The sequence below is a fragment of the Asterias rubens genome, chromosome 10 (assembly GCF_902459465.1).
Source record: "Asterias rubens chromosome 10, eAstRub1.3, whole genome shotgun sequence".
NCBI classification, from domain to species: Eukaryota; Metazoa; Echinodermata; class Asteroidea; order Forcipulatida; family Asteriidae; genus Asterias; species Asterias rubens.
In genome coordinates this window covers 15,393,114-15,411,563 of record NC_047071.1, presented here as the reverse complement: position 1 = coordinate 15,411,563, position 18,450 = coordinate 15,393,114, and the positions used below count along the sequence as shown (strand labels likewise).

Genomic DNA, 18,450 nt, shown 5'->3' with positions numbered 1-18,450 from the left:
GTGCAATAAAAATAACAGTGGGGGTACTATTTCTATGACCGTCACATGTGTTTATCCATGATACTGGTGCCAAATTTCATAGAGCATGCCTTAAGCACACAAAAGTGCTTGAAGATTGTCTGCTAAGCAAAAATAAGCAGGATACCAATCACATATTGTATTTGACTGGTGACCTTCTTGTAAGCATAATTTGGTTGTGCTTAGCTACTTTGTTTGCTTAAGCAGCTCTATAAAGTTGGTCCCTGTTCTGATGATACATGTATGTTAACAACACTTTTCCTTATTGTACATTTATACAGAGCGTGAGGTATAGATATTTACAGATTTGTTTTCTCCATTTTATTTCCAAGACTAACATGCCTCCTGTGAGTGCTCTACAGCTCGATTCTCCCATCGAAGATGATGCCTTCATCAGTCAGACCCCCTCTCCACGTTCCCCATTTCCATCTGAGCAAGACTCACTTCCCTCCATGCCCGAGTCACCAGTATCCAAGGACAGCGCCCTCAAGAAAGCCAAGAAACACTTCAAGCGTCGTTTCATGCGGAAACCTTCTGATCCCCAAGCAGCCGAAGCTCTCGGTCAAGAGAAGCCGTCCAAGCTGGTCACCCTCCAGCCTAAAGTCAACTCCATCAAAGCGGAGAGAAAGTTCCAGGAGGATCCAGCTAGTGCGGCTGCTGCTGCTGCTGCGGCCACTGCGGCCGCCAAGAAGAGCCGTGGGGGTTCAAGCAACATGAGCATCCACGGGATGTCCCAGTGGAGGTACCCACCTAATAAAGTGGTGTCGGGTGCAAGGGAGCTGCAGCAGATGGATATGTTCTTGTACTCTAAGGTAAGCTTCGAAAGCTTAAATCAACTGCAGTCTGACATCAGACATTTCTCAGGATCCTCCCCGTTTGCCAAAAGCGCCTCCTTCTGCAGAGGATCTACCCCTTTTCCCCTACCTTTTTCGTCTAGATGTTTCCTCAGTGCTTTCGGGATGTTGCCATGCACTCCAACCACCACAGGGACTACTTTCACTTTTTTATTACTATTAGAAATCATTTTTGGGAGGAGTGTTTGCTGCGAGATCTCGACATTTCAAACAGTCTATAGTCAGCCCTCATTAAAAAATGCGCTTTGACTACAACCAAAGTTGCTTGATTTGCTCAAAATGTCTTTTCTTGTTTAGATTCATGAGATGAAGAAAGCCGGAGGGAGTGACACGGCTGTTGATCTTGTCTTTAAGAAGTCACTCAATGACTTCAGAGTCAATCTCATGACCACGTACTCGGTGGCCATGCAGCAGGTATGCTATTCCACACCAAATACACTCTCAGCTGTAACATATAATACAATACTTAAGATGTAGACTTTTTTTTCTCATAAAAACTCTGCTACATTGGCTGACCATTTCGAACCAGCCTTTGGACCATGGTGTCTTCCATGGTACCGATAGCTAACATGTGTAAAGCGCAGGAGGTAACCATTGACACTATAGCGAAAAGGTGGAACGAAATAGAGTGTTGAATATCGTGGAACCGATGGTTGACTAGTCTTTCAAACGAGTCGTTCGAGTGAGTAAGTCATTGCACATGTACTTTGCTGGTTGGTGGTTAATCACGGGTCAACTAAGAGCAAGTTCGAGTGCGCACATTTAGTCCACCAGTGGTCGACCACAGACTAGCAACGCACATGCGCATTGACGTACTGTCCCGAACGACTCGTTTGGTAGTCTAGTCAACCTTCCACCTTTTCGCTAAAGTGTCACTGGTTCCCCTCTGCGCTTAACACATGTTAGAATGGAACATGCTGGTGGGACCAGTGAAGAAACCATGGGCTCGAGGCTGGTTCCAAATGGTCGACCACAGTAGTCAACCAATGGTCGACCAGCCTGGGTTCGAGTAAAAATGGTCAACCTTTAGTTAACCATTGTGCACACTCGAACTTGCTCTTAGGTGTGATCCCTGGCTATTACAAGTTGAATGGTTTCAGACTGGCACCCCCAAACAAAGACCGCCAACGTAGGGCTGGATAGTTAGATTGCAAGCACTTCAATCAGGAGGTCGCAAGTTTAAGTCCCGCTTCTAACAATTTTCTTGTTGTTCAATCCAAACTTGTTGAAACTTAATCCTTTATATGCGCCATCCCTAAATTGTGACTCTAAATCATGTCTGGACATTTTTCATCACAGGAGGGCAGCACAACTCTTTTGTACAAGGACCTGATGTCTAACTTTGAGACGTCGCTGGCCAACCACGTGAAGAACTCAAACAGTAAAACCCAATTTCCAATCACGATGGGCATCAATGCCTTCAGGGGATTCTTGGATGAGTTTACACAGCAGTACAAGCCAGACAAGAAGGTGAGTTGAGAAATAATGTAAGAAGGGACTCGGTAAGAAATAAAGGAACTAATTTGTCAACCTACAATACAGAGGGGAGCTTATATCGACTGTTCACTGAAATAAATCATGATATATTTTATTTACTTTACTCGATACATATTCAGTTACCGGAACAATTTTATTATGAGCAAGGGGGAATGACGACTGTGAAATAAAATGCATTCAGTTTTTTCATGACCTTTTTTTTTATAAAAACAATAACTGACTGAGTGCATGCATGCAACACCCGGTGAATAGTTCCACGACCCTAAAGCGCATGACAAGTCTACTTGTCATTCGTATTTACCATGTGCGTGAATACCTGCGTGCACGCGAAGTAAATGGCAAAGATAGCATCTGGCACAGGATGTTGAATGGACCAGTGACAATTCAACTCTCGGTCATGAATATGTATGAGGTATAGTAATATTTACTAAATTTGTTTGATTTCAGTCCAAGGAGCAGAGGAAGAAGAAGAAGGAAAAGGAGAAGGAGGAAGTCTTTGAGTATCTTGGCCATCGATTCATTGCCGTCCAGTTTAGCATTCCCACAGCCTGTGAGGTGTGCTCAGCGTTCCTATGGCTCATGGAGAAGGGACAAGTGTGTCAAAGTAGGTCTTAGTTAGCCTCAGAAAGATTTATAAGCCTTGGTGTGTACAAAGTCTATGGAGAAATGATCTGACGATTGACGAAAAAAATGTAGCTTTTGCTAGAAACTTACTGTCTGTCTGTTTGTTTTCTTCATCATCCAACCAATTTCTAAAAAAAAAAAAAAAAAAAAAAAAAAAAAAGAATTAGTACCAAATTATTAATTGTTTTCTGCTGGTAGCTTGTAAAAAATAAACCACAGACCCTATCACAAAGTTGGATGTTTCCAAACCATCATTTTAATGTCATGTTGCCTAGCAATACTGTACAATCTCTTGTAAGTTTACCTATTATCTCTTCCTTGTGCATTTCTGATTTTTCATTTTATCTATCGTGCAGTTTGCAAGTTTACTTGCCACAAGAAATGCTGCACCAAGACCAGTGGTATATGCAAGGGCAAACCGCAGGCTCGTGTGACAGGGAAGGTGATTGGGGCAAGTCTACTCTCGCTCATATCACCTGAGAGTAACATACCAAAGGTGAGCAGATCTTAGACAAACTTCTTGAAATGTTCTTAATTTCATGTAGCTGTACAGGGAAGGTGTACATCAGTTGCAATAAAAGCTTTTAGATTCGAAGCCCTACAGTAGCTTAAATAAGAGAAACATTTCACTTTTAAGAAATCATACCGTCTAGAACCACTACTGTCAGTAATTTCTCAGATTGTTTTCCTAAAAGGGATTAGTTTTCATGCATTGAGATATTTACTTGAATATCTCAAAAGCCAGCGGTTTCTCAAAAACGCGACCGCCTTTATAAATGAAATTTTCACATGTTAGTCTTATTTGTATACTCTAATAATAATAATAGTATTAATAATAGTAAAAAACATTAATATAGCGACAAATCCATTAGAAATGCTCCCAGGCGCTTTACAACAATAAAAAACTTTAATTTTAACCACAAAAACTAAATAATTAAAAGCTCAATAAGATCCACAAAATATGATCATAAAACAATAAAGATACATGTACAAGTAAAAAGATGAATATATAATCAATCAAACACATTTACTAAAAGCCACCAAAAATATATTGATCCAGAAAAATTCTCCTATGATACACAAACAGAAAAATTAGAAAAAAAAGAACCAAAATTAGAAAAAAAATTGAAATAGAACCTACATTTATATAGGAGTCAATCGAACGGATCAAAGGTACAATGTATACTTTGCCTTTAAGTGGTCAACATGTGTATCGTTCATGATGCCCTTTTGATGTTTTCTCAATGATAGGTTATAGAGCGATGTCTTAGTTTAGTTGAGCTGAATGGTCTATTCACTGAGGGTATCTATCGAAGACCTGGACCCGAGGCTAAAGTGAAAGAACTCAAACATCTCATCAACACAGAACCAGGTAAGAAAACACTTATAAGAGGTCATTCTAAGATCACCAGTCACAAGGCCTTTAAAATAGCTACTTATAGACCTGCAGCTGATTTCACAAAACTTTACGCAACTGCGTAAGTCCACTTGCGCAAAGTTTATGGCGCAACTTACGCCATAAACGTTGCGCAAGTGGACTAAAAGTAGTTGCGTAAAGTTTTGTGAAATCGGCTGCAGTTTTAACGAAAACGGTAAGAAGTGATCTTCACTGAAATTCGCTTCAAATGTTTCCATTCAGTAAGGAAATTAAATTCACCTTTCAATTGTAAAAAAACCCCAATCATTTGTTGAATACCTTCTTCGCACTTTTTAGAGAGGCTTGCAAAAAGTCCTGTTAATGCCATCACTCATGTGAGATCTTTTATAAAATGAAAAAATTGTGATTTTTTTTCCCACTTTGTCTTGGAAGACATATAAAAGTACAATTTTCCTTGCATACAGGTTAATTATATTTTTCTTTAAAAAAAAAAAGTTTATCCAGTTTCTGGGTCTTAACCACAGTTGGCTGGTGTACATGTAACCACATTTCGAACCCAAGGTCTGTTTTGTTGTCAGTGACCCAAGTTCTGTTTTGTTGTCAGTGTTTGGGTTTGCAGAAATGTATCTGCAACGGCTCTTTATTCATACATTTCTTGCATCTTGGATGATACCCAAGCCTACTCCTACTGTAAAGGAGGTAGTCTTGATTCAGCCCCAGGAGTAGGTGGCAACGGCCCCTGGAAAAAAATAGTTGATTGTAGCCCACCCCTTGAAGTGGCCTTCAGGCCTTGTGTGTCTGGCGACTTGCATAATTAAAATTATTTAAAAAACTCTTACAATTCCTTTTTGTAGATTTTGACCAGATTGAGTTGGACACCTACAACATGCTGGTCATAGCCCAGGTCATCAAGTCCTTCTTCCGTGAGATGCCCGAGCCTCTCCTGACCTTTGAACTCTACGAGGAGTTCCTGCGCGCTGTGGAGATGCCGGAGCATCGAGATCGAATGGTCATGCTTCAGGACTCTCTGAATAAACTTCCCTCTCCGAACTTTGACCTGTTTGAGAGACTTGTGTTTCATTTAGCAAGGTGGGTTAAATTGTAAACTTTCTGTAAATTCCATAAGTTTTACGTTGTTGCAACTGGTGCCCCACTCGTTTTTTTGCTTAGCAAAGAAATTTGCTAAGCAGTATTTCTGCTTCAAAACAGCTTGATGAAATTGGGCCCAGATGCTTAGCAGTTCTGTTTTATGGTCATCCAGCTTTGAATGGAGAACCTTGTGAGGTTGAACTTGTGTCAAATTAAATGGCGTCGTACTTAAAAGATATTTTCCCACTTATTTGGAACACTTCCTGTTATTTTCATTCAGGGTATCACTGCACGAGAACTACAACCGGATGTCCCCCAATAGTTTATCCATAGTGTATGCACCGTGTCTACTGAAGAGTCCAAAGCAGATGTCACCGTGGGAGTCTCTACAAGATGTCTCCAAACAAGCTCAGTAAGCCAACGCCCTTTTCTTCTTTTTGTACCAAAATGTATTTAGATTTTATCCCCTTAAAGGGAAGGTATGTGTCTGGTAATCACTCTTAAAATTAATTGGAATAAAAACTAGTACAGCGGCTTTCAATAGAATCATTTCCCTCCAAAGTAATGTGGTTATGAAAAAAATATGTAGTTTTTTTTTTATCCTCAAAAATTTGAGTCTGAGAAACATTACTTTCAGAAACGTTTCTGAGATTGTGTATTCCAGTTACGAATTATTCTTCCTGACATTATTCTTCCTAACATAACTGTTACACGTAAATCATGGAGATTTTATCAGTGTTAAAGCATAGATTATGGTTGTTTCAAATGTGTACAAAATGTAATTTTGCTTGATCTTAGTTTGTGTTAATATCCTTGTTATTTTTGGTTCTTTCTAACCAGATGTCTTGAGGTGATCATCAAAGAGAAACTGTTGAAGTTGAAGAGCACACTACGAGACATTAACACATTAGAACGAGCCAGCAAGTCAGCATCCCTTAAACTCTCCGATCTACGCAAGAGGGTAAGTCTGTGGCTGGTGCGCTGCCCTCTATTGACAATTCAAGAAATCATATTTCCTAGAGACTGATCTTTTGCAGGCCTGTGATTTCCTCAGGAGTATTTTTTTTTTCTGATTTGGAGAAAAAAAGTTACAATCAGGGTAGTATCCCAACTAGGGTTGTTTGGTTGTCATACATAAAATGATCCCGATGGTAAACCATTGATATTCTCATTTGGGAAAGAGGGTTCCAATCAGGGTAGAAATGGTTACCAATTGGGGTCCCAACGGGGTAGTTTGACTCACAATCATGATGGTAGTGAAATGATGCTTTTCTTGTTGTACATGTATGGTCATCACCACTGCTATTGTCTGCCATCCTGCTGCAGGTTACATTATTGCTATTTAGGCCACATAAAAAAGAAAAATTGTTGATTGTTCCAGCCCGACCGTTAAAAACCCCACGACCGCATTTTCTTCTTTTTTTTTCTCCCTTTCCCCCATGTCTGGATATCTCTTTATACTTTTACTGCCAAGATTTTTCAGCTGATATTTTTTTTCAAAATGTACTGGTTTGAACAGATGTTCAAAAAAGGTTTTTATTCATGTTGGCAAAGCAAGAACAATTCTTCAAATATTTACTACACTGTGCTTAGTTGTTTGAAAAAGTTGACAGAAAATGTCATCTAGGAGTTCAATTTGTTTGACAAAACTATTGAAAACATCAAAACACACAAACCCTCATTTTTTTTAGTGATTGTGCTGATTTCTTTATTCTTGATTTCATATTTGGCATGTCAAAAAAAAAAAGGAAAAAAAAAACCTCCCTCCCCCATCCGCAAAAAAAAAAAAGACGATCAACAATTGTTTTTATATGTGGCCTTATGGCTTTGGTTTGCTTATCATTGAGTCAAATGACATTTAAAAATACTTTCATTTTCTTTGGTCAACACAATATTTTTTAGATCAAGGTGAAAGATTTGTGTCATCAGAAGGGGAATATTTTGTAGGTGATACAAATTTTTATGAAAAAAAATATATTTAAAAAAAATTATGAAACCTACAAATTGTTAAAAAAAAATAAATAAAAAATTATGAAACATGTGATTTTTTTTTTGATTTTTTTTACTGTAGACTGGAAAATAAAAACATGATTTGAAAAATTGAATCTCCTTTTCCAGAAAAATAGCATTGTCATTCATTCATGTAATTGATATACATGTAGACTATGCAAGTCTTGCCAAATCGAAAGTATTTTTTTATGAAATCAATCTAGATTTTAAATTCTATTTATACAAAATAAAAATAATAAAAAAAAATTAAAAAACATAGCTAAAGCTGTTTGTTATAGTATACAATATCAATGTTGATATAAAACAAGTAATTTGTTAACATAGACATTGAAACAAAATTAAAACTCGAAGGGGGAGGGGAATTATCAAATATGTCAAATCATCAGGTGGTTTTGGGAAGCCTTATAAAAGGATAGATTTCTCAGAAAACCCAAACTATTTATAAAGATATGAATGAAGCGATGAATGACTAGAATGTTTTTTTTTTATGTTGTAACTTGCATTAAACAATGACCTAGGAAATTAGGTGTTTTATTACAGCTTCTTTGTCATGCACTGGAAAGGAAACTTCCTGTTTGTCCTTATACTCGATGCATATCCTGTTGTCTCTTGGTTTTCCCTCCCGCTGTCCCTGGTCGTCTCCTTTTGTTTCTGTGGTGTTGTAAAATTCAAGTGTAGACACACTTATTGTTAACAAAGGTCACATGGTCACATGGCCATGTGACTTTTGTTAACAATAAGTGAGACCTGTAAAGGGGGACTGTTTTTATAATGTTTAATATTAATATTTTTATCAATCCTGTAATTGGCGCTTGCGCTGTTGGATGTTGTATAAAATAAAATAAATAATATAAAATAAAAAAAAAGAATGAAAAATTCTTAGGCTTTCTCTACCAGGCAAGATACTGCACTGGTCATATAGAAAAGTTGACATTTTGTGTCATAATTTCCAGATAATAGAAGAGTTATAAAAGTAATAGTTACCAAGTTTTCAGATGTGCCCCCTTTCATCATATCAAAAGTTGATAAAAATTAGAAAGTGCAATCTCACTAAATATAAGAATTTATGTTTCCTTCCGTTGAGCTGTGTACAAATTATACCCATTTTGGTTGAATTGGCTATTGATTAATCACTGACCAATGACCCAAACTGTTATTGGTTACGACCGGCAAAACCCACTTTGGAGTTGAATGATCTGATCAGAGTCTAACTTGTGGGAGGGGAGTTACAAATTTAGAAACTGGCGAGCGACCACATATTAAACCACATTTCACACACACACAAAAAAACATCAAGCAGGGTTATTTTTTACTGATCAAGAATAAAATATGGGATGTAAAAATTTGTGTGCTTTGCCTTTTGTATTGTTTATTTTTTCCAAAATATTCAATAGTTGGTAGATTTTTTGTAATTTTTATAATTAACAAAATGATTATCATAATTTGTTTTTGTTTTCAAGCACAAAATTGCGCAATAAGGGCAGTTTTTCTTTCATTTTTCATTCACCCTTCAGATGTGTAAAGCGCGATTTGAAAATCCATTATTTTGACTATTACCCTGATCAAGACCTTCTCATTCCAATTGAAGGTAGTTATTATTCCTCTTATCTGGAAACCCTTGGATGAAAGTTCATCTTGGTTGACAGTCATGTCACGTCATAGGGTCACTGTCATAGGGTCACTGTTACAGGGTCATTGTTACTCAACAAATCTCTGAACCACATTCAGTACTAATGGACTGTGGTCATTAGTTGAGAAACCCTTTTGGGGTTACAATGTCATCAAACCACACTACGTCACATCACTTTGTCATTGACCAAAATGCACCCCGGTCGGTCGGGGAATCACAGCCAGAAATTCAAAAATAACAATCGTAGAGTTTTATCGGTTTGGTTTGAGACTGTTATCTCTAACACATCCGTGTCTCTGTTGTATTCAGGAAACAAACATATAGAGGAAGGAAATGTACCGTGTGTGTGTGTGTGTGTGTGTGCGAACAGTGTCACATCATCAATATAGTTTATACGACAATCCCATCCAATAGGAAATCACTACAGATGAATTTGTTAGTTTGGTTTTGACATCACCATTCTTAAAAATTTACTTTCATGTTCACATAAGGCCATGTGCGGTGTTTGTGTGTGTGACGTGTTCGTGTGAGACAGCGAGTCTTGTGACGTTGTAATTTGGCTGGGTTGCCAGTAGTGGTTGGCGACGGGACTGGAGTCAGTGGTTGGGTTTCTACAAGCTTTGGGATTGTTTCTATACAGTTTGTCTGCTTTGTTGGTTACCAGATACAGTGTTGGTTTCACACTAGTATAAGCAATCCTCTGTGATTTGGAAGAAATTCTTTGTCTATCGAAGCGTTGACATTGCATGGATACAAGCCATTGTGGAAGCCGTGAGGGACACTGGGGATATTTGTACTTATCACGAAAAGTGGAATATTATTTTAGAGGACCAGAAATGCATCTGTGACGTCATTTCAAAACAGTTGGAATCTGTATTTCGAAACTTGACTTGGAATAAGTTTGGATCAGCGATAACATTTTTTTTTTTTTATAAAAGTAGGTGTGATTAGTTGTGAACATTGAACAATGGGGCTTAACCTGAGCTCTTGTTTCTGCCCGTCTCATCCCAAACAGAAGGACACGGCGAGTCAGCAAGATCTGAGGAAGATCAAACAGGTCAGGGAGGAGCAAGAGTTGGATGAGAGAACGAATGGCGAGGCGGCGGCGGCAGCAGGCAAGGGAGGAGGAGAGGTAGACGCAACAACGGTGACCGACGGACAGAACGAGCTTGAGAAGGTGCTGAAGATAAGGATTGAGACGTTGGAGAGAGAGAGGTAAGTTTTAATCTTTTCAAGGAGAAATTTGAAGGCCTCTAGAATCGGGGTTCCGTGGCTGAGCAGTCACCTTGGTGCAGAGATCAAACGAAAGAAAAAGAAGTCAAGCGCACCGGACTGAAGTGTCAAGACTGGGACTCAAAACCCATAGTTTGCTGATTAGAATACTCAGTAAAGTCTGGGTTTGAGTCCTGGGCCCAATTTCATAGAGCTGCTTAAGCACAAAATTTTGCTTAAGCAAAGACATCCTTGCTTAGTAAAATCAGATTACCGGCCAAGACTCCACTAAATTGTTATGCTAAGTAAACAACCGCTTAATACCAGTCACAAGCAATGTATATGGCATGAAACTTTTGTCAGTAACATGTGAAAAATAAGCAAGCAATTTTTGTGCTTATAAAAGCATTTTTTTTTGCTGAAGCAGCTCTATGAAATTGGCCCCTTGTCTTGACATTTGGGTCGTTAAGCGAGACACTTGACCATCATTATTTCGTCCTTCGTATGGGATGGGACATAAAAGTGGCAGGTCCTGTGTTGTTGCTTAATGCACGAAAAAGAATTTATCGTAGAGAAAGAGGTTACCTTGGTGTTTTCTGCCATTATCTGGCAGTAATATGTGCCCCTCACCTTATTCATGGTTGCTTCACTTCATAACATCATTAACAAGGTCCACTCGATTTGATCATTGATCAACTATGTGTAATTTATGACGGGCATGGCTTATTGTAAATGTACACGTTATGCACACAAAAGGAACACTTTGGTTACACACACCTATATTGCTGAAACTGAGATATATACTGTGGCTGTGGAAATACACAATTTTAAAAAAGGATATATAATTTTTCTGATCCATTGTATTCCTCTTGTCTCCAATTCAAAATATATATTATCAGGAAGCTTTCAGATTGGCACTAAAAAATATAACATTTTGTTTCTACCAATCCTGTACTTTGACTGATTTCTCTTTACAGGCAAGATCTAACAGTCAACTTAGTGAACCTCGACCTCGAACCATCGGCCAGTGACGACGAGAACTACAGCACCGACGGTCTGGATCTCAGCAGCTGCGATGAACTCGACCGAGAAAGCGTGTCCTTTGACGGACACCCCTCCCCGTCCAAACTCATCCACTTGAACAAGAACAGAGCCCCCAAACAGGAGAAACGGAAACCAAGGAAAGGACACAAGACCCCGGGATCGAACGGCTTGGCACAAACTCAAACGCCTCCGCCAGTCTCCAAGAAACACAGGAGGAGCAGTCGGAAGGGCCCGAAGAAGGAGAAGAAACAACTGGAGGAGTCGAAGGAAAGACGGAAGAGGGCAGATTCAGCCGATGCCGTCGTCATGCTATGATGACGAAACAGGTCGGGACAAATGGCGTCTCTCAAAGCATGATACTACTGGATTGTGACATCGCGTGTTATGTGGTTGTGTTTTGGCAGGATAGATCTTTGGAGCACTTATTTACTTATTTATATTTTGTTGGCGATCAGTAGAACATTTTAACATTTTCTTCCATTTAGACGTGTACAACTCTTGCCTGCATGAAGTCCATGCTCTGTGGCTCTTTTGTAAACATGTGATGTCACAGGTCACACGGTCTATTGTTGTTTTAAATATTGTGCAATTTTCAAAGGCTTGCACTTCATTGCATCAATGCACCTTTACTTATGTGAACATTTTGTGTACCACGTGTTTGTTTTTGCCATAGCAGATCCATCACTCTGGTTGCAATTGGAGGCAATTATTACACACAAAGTGTCATCCAAAGTTGCAGTTTCAACCTCAACATCTCCCCTCTTCTACCGCATCCATATCACAAATTATCGTATCAAATTTTTTTCATTTTTTAGCAGATGACTTTAAAGTTTGTAACCCACAACATGAAAGCAGTGCCAATGTTAGATTTTTAAAAAGGTTTACAAAGAAACAAACTAAACATTTTGACAGCGATGGAGGTGTAAGGAAAATAAAGACTGGTCCCTGTTTTTAGTATGATGAGAATTGCTACCACCCACAGGGGACTAGACAAGATGGCAGCCACCACAGTACAAATTTAGTCTGGTCCCCTTTTTAGTATGATGAGAATCATTATGCTATCACCCACAGGGGACTAGACAAAGATGGCAGCCAGCATGGTACAAATTTAGTCTGGTCCCCGTGATGAATGTGCTTCCCAAGGATGTTGTACATGTACTACGCCCAAGCAAAAAGCACTACTTGTTTGTCTGTCCACTCTGTCTATATTGTACAGTATGTACATATTGAAAAACTTTAATATTTTTGCTTACTTCGAAAAATCCGCTTCTGTCGCGTGTTCACCAGCGGTCGTTGGAGACAAATGCTGGAAGTTTAACCAGTGGGTTTAACACTGAATAGAGGAAACTGTTTGTTACCTGTGCCTGTCTGTAGAGTAATCAACAAGAATATCTGGTAAAACGATATTTTCTACTCTATTATGCAATATTTCTATCATATGCAATATATTTGTAAGAATTATAACAACAAGTGTTTATAGATTACGTGTACTCAACACTTTGGCTGATTGTAGTAAAGTTTTTAAAAAGGAGGTTATAAACAGCTGGATGATTTTTAACAGCAAAACATTTGTGCTTAAAATATTAGCAGTCAATATTAAAAAGCCATGGTTTGACTTGTATTTTTTCTTGCATGAAATTCCAAAGTGCTTTAAAAGAAAAGTTTGAGAAGCTATTTTCTAATCTGTAAAGTAATTTATGCTGAAGTAATATTTTGTTATCCTTAGCACAAAAAAGGTAAGGTGCGCGGTCGCATAGTGAAAATGTTTTCAGGGAGATATATTTGTTAACCAAAAAGTTGATTTAATTTGAAACTTTATAATAATAGAGTGGCGGCCCCCTAACAAATCATAGGGGCGGCCATTGCGAGAAAATCTGCGACAATAGACTTATCCAGAGAAAATAAATATGATTGACTCGAGCTCTGATGTTGAATCATCAGAGTGTGGGTTTGAATCCTGGTCATGACACTAGTGTTCTTGAGCAAGGCACTTAATTGCTTCTCTTTACCATAATTGCTTCTCTTTACCAAGGTGTATAACTGGTAACCTGAGAGGGCTGAGACAACGTTGTGTTGGATTAACCCCTTAGTGTTAATATTATATAATCAGCTTGGCATTAGATGCTTCCCAGGGAGTTGAGAAAGTTAGAGGAATGGTTCAAACAGTGATAATAATGTGGTTAAGTGCTTGATCTAGCTACTAGGATATGTGCGTTATGTAAGAACCCATTATAATGTTGGAACAAGGCTGGTATGACACAATTTAGTTTAGTTTAAAGACAGTGGACACTATTGGTAATTGTCACAGACTAGTCTTCACAGTAGGTGTATCACGACATATGCATGAAATAACAAACTTGTGAAAATTTGAGCTCAATCGGTCGTCACACGAAGTTGTGTGCTTTCTGATGCTTGATTTCGAGACCTCAAATTCTAAACTTGAGGTCTCGAAATCAAATTACTTCTTTTTCAAAAACTACGTCACTTCAGAGGGAGCTGTTTCTCACGTTTTATACCATCCATATCTCCCCATTACTCGTAATCAAGAAAGGTTTTATGATGATAAATATTTTGAGTAATTACCAATAGTGTCCACTGCCTTTATGGGTACATGGGACACCCCTTTTTGATAATGTATGTGATGAGAACAAAAGTTACTTATAAACTAACATGATGAGGATAAAAAAAAACGCTCGCTAAGTCGCTACTAAAAAAAAAAAAAACACCAAATAAATTTTGTTAAACTCTTGTTGATATTTCCACAGATTAGAGGAACCCAAACAGCTCATTTACTTTGTCTGGTTTTTCGTAACTTAATCAGTTTGAACTTTAAATGGACGTTAAATTTGTACTTAACAATTGGCAGTCTGAAATCATTGATTTCTGAAGTGGTACTTAAAAATTGCTCTGAAATTGATGAATAAACATTTTTAGAATTGCTGTATTTAATAGAAAGAAATGAACAAGAGTGGATTTGAAAACCTTGTTTATGATTTTGTACGTAAGTATTTCGTTAAATGATTGTGATGTGGTCGCTCTCGACCCAAATTCGTGGATCTGCTCACCACAGAATTCTGCGCTTAAGGCACACCCGTAAGCGTGTTATTCTGTGGACCACAAGTGTATAAGTCCGCGGTAGGCAATGCCATGAAATATGGCCTCGTTGTGTTTGAACTTAAGTGCAAGTTTTTGTTTGTACATGTACGCTGCAGATTATTACCGAGCAAACACAGGCTGGGTATTTTGTTTGAATATTTACCCATCAGGGAAACAGAAGTTTTAGTTTGCCACATGATAAAGGAGAAGAAACTGATAACCATTTTCAAGGCTCATTCAAGAAATAACTATACAGAAGTACAGTTTATGTCAACCCAGTTTGGTTGTACGAATAAAGGTTTTAACTATACAGTGGAAGTATGAGGTACATTTAAGGATACTACATGTACATGTATAGCCCTTTTCACACTGGGGATGCTCCTGAAGTTTGTATCACCCCTTGGTGACCCCGGCACACTTTTACACTGTCCTTATACCCAAGCCTACATCCATATGGACTGTAAAAGTGGTAACCCTGTTTCAGCCCTAGTAGTAGGTGGCAACGGCCTCTGGAAAAAAACAAAATTGTAGCCTACACCTTGAAGTGGCCTTCAGGCCTTGTGTGTCTGGCGACTTGCATAAAAAAAAATTTAAAAAAATAAAAAACAACAACTACATATGGGTCCCTATTCCACAGGGTTCCAGTTGTACGTTTCAAGAACACCCCAGGGTTTTGTCGCTTACCCCTATTCCAGAGCAAGGGTGGCTATACCCACAGGTTATGCCCATTTCCCGGGGAACATCAGGGGTAAAGCCATCCAAGTGTGAAAGGGCTGTTATTTTGCCCCTGGGGAATAGAGTAGTGTGAACAGGGCTATGGAGTAGTTGAACTAATGGACCCATGAAATATGCTAATTACATTCACGCATGCGTACAGACCCTGTTGGTTGGCAAACGCCATAGAGTTGTGCACTAAGCAGATGCGCAATCGCGTCTGCGTGACGCACCCATTACCCGTGTACAAAACAGCGCAATGGTTCCCTCAATTTGCCAACCAAAACGTTAGTGCGCACATGCTATGTGCAATTTACATATTTCATGGGAAGGGTCTATTCTCCTAGATAGCCACATGGTTTCTAAGCAAGCGACAACTTATCTCTGGTTAATTTATTTCTTTTTAATGAGGGGTCAAGGCTGGCCTTGAACTACTTCTTGAGAGTCAAAAGGTGTGAATATCAAAGTATTAAAGTGACACGGATTGATCAGTTACGGCATTAACAAATGTTTGCTATAAAATTAATATGGTTGAAAAGATGTTTTAAAAGTAGAATATAACGATCTACTCATATATGCTTTGAAGTTGCATGTTTTTTGTTTTACTTTGTGAACTAACACCCTCAGCCATTTTATAGAACTAAATTTGTTACTCTACAAACTGGCGGATCGTGGTAGTTCACAAAGTAAAAGGAAAACCACACAATTTCAAGGCACAACGCATGGTGAAAACCCTGATTTCCAGCCCAAGAGATATTTCCTCTCCAATTTCCAGAATTCATTTGCATAGAGTCTCACCAATGCTACTTCACTGAATGTTGCCATAAAATAAATGTTGCTTTTCAATTGATGTATCTTTTTATTAATTCCTAACTTTTAAACTAGGCTTGAAGCATGGTTTCCTTTCTCAATATATGTTTGTTGTCTTCACTGTATTATTGTTGGTTCAAGTGTAGTTTTTTTCTTTGTACATGCGTTCTTTATACTCCGTCATACTTTGTTATAAACCAACTCAGTTATAGAACAGATTTGTAAGGAAAAAAACACTGTTTCATCGGTATGATTTTGATGCTTTGTGTAATTATTTGTTTGTGATGTATAAAGTACTCGGGGCCAGCTCCGGTACAAAGTTATGTACATGGGTTATATTAGCGGTACTTGGCCAGTTTAGAGTGTAAATACCATTTAATGAAATTATTGAATAAAAACAATTGTTATATGAACAAGTAAACTTTGGTCATGAATGTAAAAGTTTCAATAGCAGAAAAAAGGATTGCATGAACATAAATAAGGGAAATTTGATTTTAAAATGATAAAAAACAAACATCTTTCATTAACAGATATATCTTATATCTTATCATAACAAGAAAGGCAAGATGTCCCATCAACGATGGACGGAGGCAATTAAGGGCGCTGCTTCTTTTATCACAAAGTACCCTCTGTATCAGTCAACAATGTTGACGGCCAGTTCTGTAATGCCGTGTCTGCATTGCTCGCTGTGTTGTCATAGTGTAGAATGTCAGTCAGTCTTAGTTGGTACAGTTGAAGAGTACCAACTACCTGTTCAGGTGGCTCATCATGTTTCATCTCCATACACCAGTCAAGTCGTATCCGAATTGGGGTCTACAGCTACGACGATGAATGTTGCTAAAGGGTGTTGTTCAGAACGTACTGTACACCTACAAATGTGCCAAGATGACGACGACTGGTGCTAAAGGGTGTTGCTTAGGACATACTCTACGACATGTAGCCGTAGACGTAGCCGCCAATTGGCTTCAGTCCCATGATTCCTCCTGTTGCCATGACACCCTAACATCTTGATGTAAGGGGGGGGTCTCTTCAACAGTCTGAGGTTCATCAGAGTCATTCTCGTCTTCTGCAGCGAAGTCGCTGTCTGAGCTGTCCTCTTCTTGAATGGAGTAAGTCACTGAGGATCCATCTGGACTAAGAGTCACAGCCTCCATCGAAGAAAGAACCTCCCTGAGAAAATATGAGACCAAGGAAAATCTTCAGGGGAATTTGACTACACGTAAATTTTATTTACAAAAATGCATGGCTTACCGCTGTTAATTTAATTTCAGCCCAAATTCAACCGAAATGCAAGACTCTACTTCTTGTGATTTTATCAAATTGTCATAATTTTTAAAGAAAAATGCAAGGCTTACCCCTTGTAATTTTATCAAATTTTCATAATATTTTACAAAAATGCAAGGCTTACCCCTTTGGATTTTATTTAATTTCAGCCCAAATTCAAGCAAAATGCAAGAGTTACCCCTTGTGATTTTATCAGTTTTTCATAATTTTTAACGAAAAATGCAAGGCTTACCCCTTGTGATTTCATTTAATTTCAGCCCCAATTCAACCAAAATGCAAGACTTACCCCTTGTGTTTTATCAATTTTTCATAATTGTTCATAATTTTTTAAGAAAAATGCAAGGCTTACCCCTTGTGATTTTAATTTCAGCCCAAATTCAACCAAAATGCAAGAGTTACCCCTTGTGATTTTATCAGTTTTTCATAATTTTTTAAGAAAAATGCAAGGCTTACCCCTTGTGATTTTAATTTCAGCCCAAATTCAACCAAAATGCAAGACTTACCCCTTGTGATTTTATCAGTTTTTCATAATTTTTAAAGAAAAAAGGTTTACCCCTTGTGATTTAATTTAATTTCAGCCCAAATTCAAAAAATTTGCAAGACTTACCCCTCGTGTTTTATCAATTTTTAATTTCAGCCCAAATTCAACCGAAATACAAGGCCCTTGTGATTTTGTCAAATTTTCATAATTTTTTTATCAAATATTTTTCAAATTTTTATAATTTGTTTACAAAAAAAACGAGGCCTTATCCCTTGTGATTTCATTTAATTTCAGCCCCAATTCAACCAAAATGCAAGACTTACCCCTTGTAATTTTATCAGTTTTTCATAATTTTTAAAGAAAAATGCAAGGCTTACCCCTTGTGATTTCATTTAATTTCAGCCCCAATTCAACGAAAATGCAAGACTTACCCCTTGTGTTTTACCAATTTTTCATAATTGTTCATAATTTTTTAAGAAAAATGCAAGGCTTACCCCTTGTGATTTTAATTTCAGCCCAAATTCAACCAAAATGCAAGAGTTACCCCTTTGTGATTTTATCAGTTTTTCATAATTTTTTAAGAAAAATGCAAGGCTTACCCCTTGTGATTTTAATTTCAGCCCAAATTCAACCAAAATGCAAGACTTACCCCTTGTGATTTTATCAGTTTTTCATAATTTTTAAAGAAAAAAGGTTTACCCCTTGTGAT

The 18,450-nt window shown here is 38.0% G+C and overlaps 2 protein-coding genes across 3 annotated transcripts in view; one reads left to right on the top strand and one right to left on the bottom strand.

Annotated features, from left to right (window-relative positions):
* Positions 1-13,700, top strand: part of LOC117295430 (unconventional myosin-IXa-like) — a 65,823-nt gene extending 52,123 nt beyond the window's left edge. For both annotated transcript variants that reach the window (XM_033778083.1, XM_033778082.1), the window contains 11 exons: positions 351-830; positions 1,170-1,286; positions 2,172-2,342; positions 2,817-2,973; positions 3,350-3,489; positions 4,245-4,365; positions 5,226-5,460; positions 5,741-5,872; positions 6,301-6,421; positions 10,116-10,315; positions 11,290-13,700. In XM_033778083.1, coding sequence (XP_033633974.1) covers positions 351-830; positions 1,170-1,286; positions 2,172-2,342; positions 2,817-2,973; positions 3,350-3,489; positions 4,245-4,365; positions 5,226-5,460; positions 5,741-5,872; positions 6,301-6,421; positions 10,116-10,315; positions 11,290-11,671 — 2,256 coding nt within the window. In that variant the 3' untranslated portion in view covers positions 11,672-13,700. The remainder of the gene's footprint in view (positions 1-350; positions 831-1,169; positions 1,287-2,171; positions 2,343-2,816; positions 2,974-3,349; positions 3,490-4,244; positions 4,366-5,225; positions 5,461-5,740; positions 5,873-6,300; positions 6,422-10,115; positions 10,316-11,289) is intronic.
* A 1,849-nt stretch (positions 13,701-15,549) lies between these two features.
* LOC117295790 (small RNA 2'-O-methyltransferase-like) overlaps positions 15,550-18,450 on the bottom strand; it is a 13,755-nt gene continuing 10,854 nt past the window's right edge. Inside the window, exon 8 of the mRNA XM_033778547.1 lies at positions 15,550-17,146. Coding sequence (XP_033634438.1) covers positions 16,942-17,146 — 205 coding nt within the window. The 3' untranslated portion in view covers positions 15,550-16,941. The remainder of the gene's footprint in view (positions 17,147-18,450) is intronic.